The 12701-nt window shown below is 35.0% G+C and overlaps 1 protein-coding gene across 4 annotated transcripts in view; it reads right to left on the bottom strand.

Moving 5' to 3' along the window:
* The window catches only part of LOC100892714 (paired box protein Pax-6), a 75822-nt gene extending 68938 nt beyond the window's left edge, over positions 1-6884 (bottom strand). The window contains exon 1 of one of the 4 annotated variants that reach the window (XM_030989294.1): positions 6776-6884. In XM_030989294.1, coding sequence (XP_030845154.1) covers positions 6776-6797 — 22 coding nt within the window. In that variant the 5' untranslated portion in view covers positions 6798-6884. Of the gene's footprint in view, positions 1-1126; positions 1891-6775 lie in introns of those variants that run through there. The other 3 variants (XM_030989293.1, XM_030989291.1, XM_030989292.1) reach the window with 3 other exon arrangements.
* Between the last annotated feature and the right edge of the window lie 5817 nt (positions 6885-12701).

The raw sequence follows: 12701 nt of genomic DNA, 5'->3' as shown, positions 1-12701 counted from the left end.
ATATTACTATCGCTTTACCAAATTACATTCTAATTCGAAACCCATCGAAATATATTTCACAATACTAAATGAACAATAGGCCTATGATTTTGACGAAAAAATAAAATAAAACAGTACTTGTAATGGTATACCACTCAGACTAGTGAATACAATTCTCACATGTAGAGCACAGCAACTGAATGGATAATTCAAATGACATTTTATGTTGTAACCCTTGAATATTCTTTAAAATCATGTGGGACAAACGTTCATAATGGAGAAGGAACAAAATATTCGTTCAAAGAAATTGTTTTCATTCACACTTTTGCTTATGATTCAACGCGATAACATGAGATGAAGTTTTTATGAATCGTTCGTATGCTCGTCCAACCAAAAGATAATTTGAAAGACAGTCGGTGAGTCCCAAGGATACATAACTTAAGTCATCATCTTTATATCAATTGCGAAAGTTTCAATGGTTCAACAGACTGATTGATATCATAATCAATATTTCACAAAAACACTTCTTCTTTTTTCTTAATGAGTATATACATATGAAGGGAACAAATAGATTGCACTTTGAAGTATTTTCTAATGAATTGGATGATTAAGTTAACGGTTAACGACTTAGTTAACGAAGTGCTGGTCAATATAGGATATAATTCTATAAAAATATTTTAAACAAGTAAATCAAAATGACTGTATCGGCGGCGAAAGGAAAGGCATGTTGATCATGTTGATGATCAGTCAAGTCTGATAAATTTGAATGTTTTTCTTCTTCTTAACAGTTAATGGTTCTTGAGCATTAATACTATTGTGCAGCTCGACCCCGGTGTAAATGACGAGTTTCTAAAAATATTTAAAGGAATGATAACATCTGAACTAAAACCGCAAGATATGTTTCATGCTCCTTAAACTTGATTACTTTACATTTTTTCTTCTCTAATTCGGCAGCTCAGATTTCTTTCACCATCGGCACCCGGCGTATGATACGAATGTCAGACACCCTTCAACTTACACCGTTCAATAGTCACAAATCCGGTATTTAAGACTCAGTGATCAAAGCGGAAACAATATATAAATATGCTTGAATAATTGTTTATAGAGCACAAATTGAAAATCAATTTCAACCTGTGGTATCTCTTACCTCGCGATCTACTGCTTTTCTTGGGTTTATTCGTACCATTTTGATCCATTTGCTGTTGGTTGTTACCGGGCTGTACAGGCACTGGTTGCGGGTCGGCTAAACCGTGCTGTGACATATCTTTCGAGGTGATGAACGTTTCCACCCTCGCAGATCAAAGTCCGTCAAAATAAAAATGTTTCTGAAGAAGCGATATCTTCTTGCGTAAGAATTTCAAATCAGTGGTACATCAATTCAAATAAACGGTGAATAATATTTTTTTTATAACGAAAGGTGAGTCCAAATTGTTGTAGTGTATTTAAATTCGAGATGTATTAACGCGAAAAGTGTTAGTCCGTGTTCAGGAAAAGAGAGAAAAACATGTGTGCGAGGCCTGTTAGGACAGAGTTTAGCCCCGGGGTGTGCTGGCGTAGGAACAGGAGAGGGCAGCGCTGGATGAAAAAAATGTCGCCACAAAATGAGAGAAGACAGATGAACGATGAGCGATTAGTACACGGCCGTGTGCTCTGGTGCGCTTCGTTGAGCGATCTTACACTTTTATGCCAGCGCCCATTGAAAAAGAGCGACCAAGCACATTGAGACCGTGCCCCGGCCAACCTCGCTCTACCCCACACCTTCTCAAACCAGCATTTGCATACATACACATACACACCCACAATCTTTGCATACACACAATCCCCTTCAAGTTCACATACACAGACAAAAAAGTGCAGTATATACACACAATCTATATGCAGCCTTCATCATTATATGTGTAGATTACACCATTACTGAGTTTTGGGAGGAAAAGAGCATCGGATGGATTCTTCTGCGCATGCGTTATGGCGTCTCCGAATGTCAAACAAAATGGTTATATTTGGATAAGCAACATAATTCTTTTATTTTTCATTTTTACGTTGTTATGTCCTCTTCTTAATGTTATCTTATTTCATTATAGTATGTTAAAATCTTGAACTGGATATTACAAACATTACGTTTACATTCAATGACACATTTTCAAGATATTGTGTAATATAGGAAACTTTTACAATCGACCTTGCATAGCAAATGTCCAGTGAAAAAAAAAATGTTATTAGAATTAAAGGATGATTTTTTTTTTGGGGGGGGGGGGGGGGACAGCATTTTTATCTTCTTCGCAAATCTTCCATTTTATAACTACGATTATTTAAAATAGATGCTTTTAAACGTTCCTAGATCATACAAACTGATTATTTTGTCTCATAATTTGTTTAAATTCTTGACAATTGATGGTTGAAAATATTTGTGAAAAGTTCCAAACTACAGTTTTGCCCAAAAAGGGTAAATAGGAGAAAAATTTTCTTATTATAACAGTCTCATCATGTTATAAAGATAATAAACATATTATCATGGTCAAGTTTGAAGCTGTAGACGAAAGTGACTGTACCAGATTACATGGCAGGATAAATTATGATTCAGGAGAAACTCAAACCAACACAACACATGCATTCAAAATTGTGAATTCCAGACTACTTTGAAATATATATATATATATTCATAACGGTAGCCAGAGGCAAACATGGTATAGCACGCATACAATGTTTCGAAAGTCTTCATTAAGAACAAGTTTAAAGATACTATGTCCCTTTTGCAACCAATATCAAATTATATAGAACTTTGCAGGAATTTTGAATATGTCATGTATTTCCTATCTGTGAAATTTAAACTTTAGCAGTGTCCTATAGTATTTAAATTATGCAAGGAAACCCGTTCACATTCTAGACTTCACTGTCAGACACTTCTAAGTGACTGACTGACAGCTTTTTTTATTTAGTAATAACATACATAAAATGAGCTGTAACAGGTACATGAGCATTTGTCTACATCAATAACCCACTACTTGCAAGGGCCAAAATTAAACTGATTGTATCTTTGCGCAGCACAAGACGTACGACCATTTGACGATTAATGGTCGTTATCTTCCCACTAAAAGCCATTTTCAAGCCCTTTCGTTTTGAGGCAGTTCTAAGTTAATATTTCCTTTCAAATGCCGTTGGAATTTAAGCTTTTCATTTTTTTGGCTTGCAAATGGGACATAGTACCTGTGTCATGTATCAATCAATCGTGAAAGAAGTGACGACCTTGGTGAAATGATTTCACATATGAGAATGAAGCCATTTTTAGTGTTTTATTAACATGACTATGTGTTTAACACCAGCAGAAACGCCTTTCTTGTCTAGATTAAAGGTAGTACAAAGTTTTTGTAACATTTTAAAAGGATTGGATTATCAAATTCAAAATTTGTATTACCATTTTGGAACCTAGTGTTAGAGAAAGCAACTTTTAAAAATTGGGCTCTAAAAGGCAAAGAATTCCGAGAAAATTAAAATATCACAATTATCGGGGCTTCCGATCAATTTCAAATAGCGCCTATAGCCATACAATGGTAGCTGCGACCATGAAAATCTCTAAATATGCAGTTCTGATATTTAATTTCTAAACGGGAATAGAGAATCGGTCGATTTTTAGTCAAGAAACATTGTTTTGAAGCTAAAGTAATATCAATCTTAAAAGGGAGCTATACAACATAAAGAGTTTATTATTCACAATTTTACCACTTTAGACTCGATTTCAACCGCGTCAACGATCATTGAATATGTTTATTTGAACCAAATTTATGACTTCATACACAAACTTTGTATTGGCTTTCTGTAGTGTGCAGCATTGTTTTTGTTTTGTCCTGTCACGTCTTGTTTATCTCATCCTGCTATGAAATGTTTTGTCATGTCCTGTCTTATCTTATTATGTCTATTTCCTTTCTTTTGTGTTCCGTTTTGTAGTTCTGTTATTTTGTATATTTCGATTATTTAGACACTTTAAAAGGGTTTAGGAAAATATGTTATTATATATTATATTTATATAACTGTGATTATTTAGACACCTTAAAATGATTTATGAAATAATGTTCATTCTATATTTATTCTTGGGAACCTACAAAAAACAAGCTATGCCTTCCAGTAGGTTCCTATTTCATTTCATAATTTTGAACTTACTTTGTCAACTATGTACTTTATTGTGCAAAGAATTGATATGAAATGGAATAAATTCGAATCAATCAATCAAACAAAGTATTTTTGTTAAACACTATTTTTGTCATAAATATTCAAGACGAAATTTATCATCATGAAAGAGCACTGCATGTGATATCTGGTGAAGATTCTTGACTCTCGTAAGAGAGGTCAGCGGTTCGATCCTTGCTCCGTATTTTTGTTTCTTTTCGTGAAGTGGAGTGTTTAAAACAAGCATCAAACTGAAATAATTGCATATTCTTAGTAACTAGGAATAACCACGTTCATTTTACCACATGGAATCAACATTAGGTACAATGCGACTACAATCTGTATGCGTCACAACAATGCGGAAAGCATTTATTTCAAATTACTTCCACACAATTTGAATAGAATTAGGAGTTAATATCCATGCACATTTCTCATTATTTGTTTCATAGTGTAACAGTGATTATCATGAACACCATTTTTTTTTTTAAACGTGGTCGCCCTGTTGGCCTAATCTATCGTTTATTATTTATTCCTATAATTTGTTCGATGTACATGAGATTAAACCGCGAAAAGTTTAAGGCCTTCATTCCACTTTTTGTTTAAACCTGATTTTTAATAGTCTCTCCATGAATTCTACACCAGTTCGTTATAATCTATTCTTAAAACTAAAAATAAATATGTTTAATATGTGATTAGGTTCGATTTTTTTTGTTATTGAAAGGGAAATAGTGATAATCAAAGACATTCGCTTTTAAAGGGCAGATCCACCCTAATATTATTTTTGATAAAATCGGAACACTTAGAGGAGCAGCTCAGTGGAAGTTTGAACAAGATTCCATAAAAAAATAAGAAAGTTATTACTTTTTTTAGTTGCGATCAATCAGACACAAATGTTCAACTCTATGACGTATTTCGGGAACTCCCGTCCCATTTGCTCTTTTTTGAAAAAAAATAAGAAAAAACTTTTGTTACTCTAAAGAAAATTTCTAATCATACTTGCACCCTAAATATAATTGTTGCAAGTATGTTTTTTCCAAATTACCCCTACATGAAACTATTCTATTCCGTCATCAATAACTAAGAAAATGAAAGCTTATGAAATGTTATGTACAGGGTAAATTGGAGAGGACCTCGCAAGATACGTCACAGTGTTGCCAATTTGTGTTTCACTGATGACACCTTCATACATTTATAACTTTTATATTTGTAATAGGCTATCGCTCAACTTTAACTAATTTGTTTCTCTCTTGTCATGGTTCTATTAAAAACAGCTAATTATAATGATGGATTTCCCCTTTAAATGTAAGTGTACCTTTTCCAATCTTGTATCTTCATCTGTAGCCCATATGAGCGAAGGAGGTTAGACCACACTTATACGTTAATTTCCTACACGTACCGAATTTATAACTGTAGTTCTAAGACTAACACTATAAACCTGACCCTATACACCTTACCTAAAATCATATCTAAACAATAACCCTTAAAGGGATCCGGTAACTTTGTCTTAGATCCTTTAAACAAATCTTTGATTTAGCTCATGCTTATGGTCAGTCAGGAACCCCATGACTCTTTCAGGCCGATCGCCTGTCTGATTATCAAGATATTTATGATTGAAAATCGAAATCAAATTTTGCGTTTGCCAAACAGTTTTCATAACTCTACAGTCTTTTGGGGAAAACGAGTATGGTAAAATCGGTCACACAAAGGTTTTTACTTTTTTGAGACACTTCTTGATCATTTTGAAGCGCATTTTTTTAAGGGCTTCAATATAACCCCATATCACAGACACTGACAACACGTAGGGTCGTGCATCTCAGATTTAACATTGTTAAACGATCCCTTTAATGTATTCAGGGCAATCGTCACCGGAGCTTTATTATATTGGGTCCTAATAGGTCCTTGAGTCGACTTTCTCCGGGTACACTTAACGTATATGGATCATTTAAACACATCAATCGGCAGGTGTCATTGTTATTGCGATACCAATGTTTGTTCCTACACGAAGAGATAAATTAACCTACAACAGTACAAATTTGTCTTGTTTTTCTTTCTCACATTGGCAAACAAGTAATCTCATTTTCCACCTCTTCATAGACTGACGATTAATATCTGTATCAACTTAATGAACCAATGAGAACGAATATTGAAAAATGTAACAGAAAAATTGCCAATTTGTACACGAAAATAGGGATTTTACATTTTAAACTGCTTTGCTAATTGCATATTGCATTGGGAAAAAAGAATTCCGTGATTTTACCTTTGACTGCTGATGTATAATGTGTAATTCCAAGCATTCTGGATCAAAATATAATGCAAAAATATTCCTAAAAACAAGAAACAGTACTGATATGGCTATGATTTTGGTTGTAAAAATAAAAAAACCCTTTTACTTTATCAGGAGGAATGCACTTGACATAATTGTCGGAAGTACTGATAAATAAATAATATATAAGAAATGTGTGTTGAGATATCCAATACACAACAAAGCCTTCCAGTCCCTAACGACGTATCTGATTTTGTCACTGCATTATACACAGGCTTTGTATGTTACGAAAGAGAGACATATTTGCAAGCATTTCAGACTTTTTAGAAAAGCGTCATATAAAACAAATCGACAAAATATATTATTGCCTACCTGTAAATGGTTCACCATTCATCTTCAGTATTCACCAAACGAAAATAAAATCATGCTTCCAAATACATGACACTGAATAGATTCATCAACTATAATGTTGATGGGCGATTACATGTCTTTAACCAAATGAGCTGGTACTGATTAAGTTTTTCTACATAGCATTACTTTAACGACGTCACCAAAACGGTAAAACGAATTTCAGTTTTATGTTACATAATAACAATTAAATACTGTTTCGTTATACCCTGAACATTACCTGACACTGACACGAAATGGTCGTAGACATTTTAAAGGGTTTTTCTTTCCAGATATTACATAATCAGTGTTAGCATATCACTGATAATTAAAGGAGAAATCCATCCTGATATATATATATTTTAATACAAGTAGACAAATGAGAAAAAAAGGTCGGTGGAAGTTTGCGCAAAAATCTAATAAAAATAAGAAAGTTATGCATCTTTGAAAATGGGATCACGCAAACACAAATTGGCTACTTTGTGACATATCTAGCGAAGGTCCTTTCGATTTGCCCTGTTTTACTTAAAAATATGTTTGTATTATTATTATCATATTGTTCATTACATATTCAACCTCTTTGAACGATTTTCCGTTTTCCCACAGTTTAAACGTAGGTCTATGTTCCTTAGGAGTTGAGAATTGCATTTGCATGTGATATAGGAACATTTAGGCTAGGTGAATATAAACGGCACAGTGTAGTGTTCATGTTTGATCAGTTATATTAATATTGACAAAACGCGACGGGTGTTTAATGAAATGTATAAGTAAAAACTACTTTGATATGCACCGCTCCTTTTGAAAGAGTAACCTTTCACTAGTAAGCGTGAGAAAGCGAAGCATACTCCTTCGTATGATGGCATTAGCAAACATGAACAAAGAATGGTTTCAGGGTAACCCCATTTTCGATTGCAAGGGTCCCGTACCACAAAGCTTATCCACCGATTGTAGTACGAATCATCAATGCAATCAGTCGCAATAATGAATCGCAATAATCAATCGTATTAATATTAATTAATTAAATGTAATGTTAATTGTTATTGTATAATTGTTTTAAATGGGGGAACGCTACAAGAGTCCTATCTCGCACCCCGGGGCAACGTGTCTGACACGGCCGGTTGTAGCAACTACTCCGAAGATCAGGATACATTAATCTTGATCTAAGGAGACACGAACGAACGATCAATCGTATGATCAATTGCCAAGCTTTTTGTTACAGGGACCAGGGGGTGTTTCACAAAGATCCTAAGTTGAACTTATCTCTAAGTTGGACTTAATAATTATGGAAAGCCGTAAGTATCTTTGAAAATATTTTGTATAAGATATTTTAAAAGGCATAAAATGTTTGCTCTTAAATATATCTTATTTTAAGGCTACAAATGGCTCTCCATAATTTTTAAGTCCAACTTAGAGTTAAGTTCGACTTAGGATCTGTATGAAACACCACTGATCGGTATTAACGGAATAACACAACACTTACGAGGAAATGTCATGGAAAAAAAATTAAAAGTTAGTAATGAAAAGTTAAAATTTTGCGCGGGTAAACAAGATAAAAATACTGTAACATCATGTTCATAAGTTAAGAATGGGGAAAACATGAACAAAGTGATGTTATGATACCTGTTTTAATTTACTTTAGTTTGAATGATATGTTATCTACATTCTCGTATAAAGCAAGCACCCTATTTAATAAACTTCCTCCCTCAATTCAATCAACCAAATCAATTCAAATATTCAAGCGCGGATGCCAATTGGCAATACATTTATTATAGTAGAATCTCCGTTCTTATTTCCCTCTACCGCTATAATTATTTTTCTTATTATGTTTGTACTCTATAATATGTCAAATATGTCAATGTTTAGTAATGAGGAGTGTTATATTTTTATATATTCAATGTATTTTTGTATATCACAAACTTGTTATGTCGTTCTAGAACAGAAGGGTCTTTTGCCTTTTAAATCATTGAAGGGTAAATGGATGACGATAAGACAAAATATTTTCAGTGAAAACTAACAAACTGTTATAAGTAAGTAGATTGATATACAAAAGAAAGATATAGTCATATTTTATAATGTTAAATATTCAGTAAGGAAAGTTATACAATTTTGTTAATAATTTATAAAGTAAATGCTATATAACGTATCCAGGAATTGTATTGACGATTGAACTTATTAGCGTCGTATATTTGCAAAAGGATTAAGAAACCAAATAAAATGTTATTCTTTATTATTCCAGATAATACTACCGCATCTCTACTTAAAATCCAATATAAAAGCTCCAGTTCAGAGTTCAAAGAGAAATAAAATGAAAAGAGCGAACTAAAAGCGATAAATTAGAATGATCCTTTTGACATCAGAAAAAACACTTTCATTCACCTGTACTTTAATGCCCTTTCCTTTTGTACATTTGTAATGCAAAGCTGGTGGTGTCACGCGAAAAAAATATAAGCTGGAGATGTTAACTTTGACTTTACAGGTCCTATTTTGCATTTCACATTCTATGCCAAAACAATGTACATCATAGAGATGTTTAGTATGCAAGGGGTTGACGGTGCGTTGCCTCCAATCTTTATCTTCCATCTCACATCTTCAAAATCCTCCTCTGTTTGTCTTTATCTTTCTGTTAGAACTCTGAAGGAAATTATACGTTAGGAGTGCTGGCGACGAAGAGAGGAAATCGCCTTTCATTTCGACCTGTCTGTTCAAGGTCAAACAACCGTAAACCCTTTATTTCGGTTTCCGCTTCATTCCGCTTTAGTCTGCTTTATTCCGGTTTAAGTGACCTAATACAAGGTGCCAAAATAATTATTTACACCCAACTTTATCTCCATGTTTTCGAAATCATATTCATAATTATACAATTTACAGAACGATGATCAAAGATGATATTCCATCTTTTGTAAATGTTATTCGGTGTGGAAAAACGCCCACGTGAGCTTGCTAAAGCTTTCATCGTTTAAAATAATCATTGTCAAAGACTTGTTTGAAACTAAGATAGTTCGTTCAGAGTCATGACACTGTCAGTGTTCTTTAGAATAGCAGGAATAGTAATCATGAAGATGACGCCTCGTGAAGAACAGTAATGCAAGATCTTGCAAAGATGTGAACTTTCTCCTCTAAGTACATGTGTTCGGGGGCATCAGAATAGTATCTTGGTTAAAAGCTGCATAGGCTGAAGAAGAACGAAAAAGAAGAAGAAAAAAGAAGAAAAGAAGAAGAAGAAGGATAAAAAGAAGAAGAAGAAGAAGAAAAAGAAAACGAAAATTGTCTCGGACTTGTGAAGCTACTTTTTTAAGCGCTTTAAATTGTAATTATTATTTCTTAATTTAATTAATTGCTTATCCGAACGTGATAGTGCACACGCTCCGCTCCCTTGGGAGTATTCTAGCTAGGCGCAATGTTACAACCAGATGAACGTTCGCATCGTACCGGGTTCCCATTTACTTCACCTGGCTGAAGAGTGGCAAATATAGATTAATGTCTTGCCAAAGAATATTAGTAATGCGGTGGGACTCGAACCGCAAACCATGTGTTCCACGTTCCGGTGACACGTCCACTAGACCACTACACCTCTATAGAACAAGGTACAGTTGAAATTAGTGAACAAATTCAAACAAAAATGAATTGAAGCCGATGAAGTATTTGTCTCCCTGAATTTAGGAGCTATAGAGATGTGTGCAAATGTAAATTTGCTTTTGTTCTAATTGTTGTCTTTAGACCAAAGTCGAGAGTGGGCCTTTGGTCCCCTGTATATGACGTAGAAGTAGAAAAGGAGGAGGAGGGGAGGAAGGATATGGATAATAAAAAGCGGTTTAGCTTCGCGATGCGACAAGAAAAAGGGGCGGAAGATGGGGACACTCTCCCACCTGTGATGTAAGACACAGGCCTACGTGAAGGCAGTTTTTACTTCCAAGTTAGGGTTACGATGAGAGAAATAAAATGAAGACACTAACATGATCAACATAGTTTACATCTGATGTCAACATGGAACATTCGGACATGTAAGAAGGGCCATAACATTTAGTTCCCCTGATCGTCAGTCTTACCAAGGAGGATCGATTAGAAACCACCTTGGTCTTGCTAACCTCTCATCAATTTAGCTATTCTTGAAAATAAGAAAAACCCATTTAATTCACAAAACACAGGGCCCATCAGGATTTTTCTTTTAATCCCATTCATCGGTGAAATGTAATTTCCCGCTTTTTTTTCTTTTGCGGGAGATGTTTGTTTAACTTAAAGAGAGAAACGAAAACTGCATTTGGTAAAGAATATCAACAATAGATTAAATACACTTCATTCAATCTGTAAACAGCGTTTTGAAATACCCTAACCTGAAACTGAAATTCACACCTTTGTTATCCCGTGAGTATTGTGAATTTTGGAAAGCTTATGACAAACGTGTCAAAATAATCGGGGAAAGAAAAACTGAGGGGAAAGAAAACATTCGTTTGCATTTAGAATTGATCATCACAGATACCATAGAGATATAAACTTGAATATATCCATACATACAACATAGTGCCCAGAGGCCTTGACCATGACATAAAGTGCAAAGAAGTGCAACTGTGTGACCTTGAACATCTAGCGCTGCGCACGCAGTTACGCATGCGCGCTAGTCCGGGTTAAGTGACGCTTGCACAATTAGTTGCCGTCGGGGACGTGTGCAATAAGACGCAACTAACGTGCACCCCCATCGGATGGTGGAAGGCAGAGGAAGGTAGGAGAGACTGAAGAGAAGAAAGAGATAGGGAAAGGAGAGATTAGGAGAGGGATATAGAGAGGACGAGAGAGAGGGAGAAGGGGAGAAGAGAGAGAGAGAGAGAGAAAGAGAGAAAGAGATGGGGAGTCAGGATAGATAGGAGGTTAGAGAATATAAGAGGGTGAAGAGAAAAGCGTGAAGAAATAAATCAAGTGAGAAAGAGAGAGAGGGGGAGAAAGAGAAAGAGAGAGAGAGAGAGAGAGAGAAAGGGGGCGAAAGAGAGAGAGATACAGGGGGGGGGGGGTAAAGAAAAAAGACAGAAAGGAAGTGAAAATGCGACTGACAGCCCCTTGTCCCTCGCTAGATTATAGAGGAGAAGGGGAGAAAATAGAAATCGATTTTGATAACGAACTAATTCGAAGGCATGTGAGCATTCTCTCTCCTACCGGCCGACGACAAAAATAAAATGCTTGTATTGTTACTCGAGGCATACAGCGCTTCAACTGACATGTTGTGTGCATCTCAGAAACATTATGTCGATACATTTTTCGACAAATAATTTTTAACAGAACGCATATCCATCAAACCCCTTTACTAGTTCTGTCGATAAAGGCATAGACCTTTAATATAACGTGCATCCATGCTGTCTAAATAATAATTGTATTTATAACAATGCAGAATTTGTGTGCTAGATTCACGAACTATCACAGAAACAAAATTACACCAACAAAAGGGATTTTAACCCATCATTTCTTTTGTTCAAAACTGTCTAGTTAACTTCATTAGACGAAGGATGACTATTACCTAATTTTTCAAACATTTCCATGTCATATACTCACCAATAAGTAAGCACTCTCTGACTACGAACTGGTGTTTAAATATTCATGTACTTTTATGACAACTCTTTAATTCTCAACAATGTGAATAGGATTGTGTATAACGGACGGCTTTTTCCATCAGGTGACGAAAAACAATTGCATAAGAAATTATCTCGAATTTGCATCCCTTTTGACATCTAGCCGCAATAAAAGACATCATTCAATATTATATTAGATAAATACAAATAATGATTAACGTGAAGGGTAATGTTGAGGTGTCGTGGTCTAGCGGATACGTCACTGGACTATGGATCCCATGGTTCGCGATTCGAATCATACCGCGGCACTAATGTTCTTTGGCATGACATTAGTCTTCATTTGCCACTCTCCACCC

This window comes from Strongylocentrotus purpuratus, unplaced genomic scaffold (genome assembly GCF_000002235.5).
Source record: "Strongylocentrotus purpuratus isolate Spur 01 unplaced genomic scaffold, Spur_5.0 spur5_scaffold_18, whole genome shotgun sequence".
Classification (NCBI taxonomy): Eukaryota; Metazoa; Echinodermata; class Echinoidea; order Camarodonta; family Strongylocentrotidae; genus Strongylocentrotus; species Strongylocentrotus purpuratus.
The sequence above is the reverse complement of the archived record's forward strand: the minus strand, read 5'-3'. Positions and strand labels throughout refer to the sequence as shown.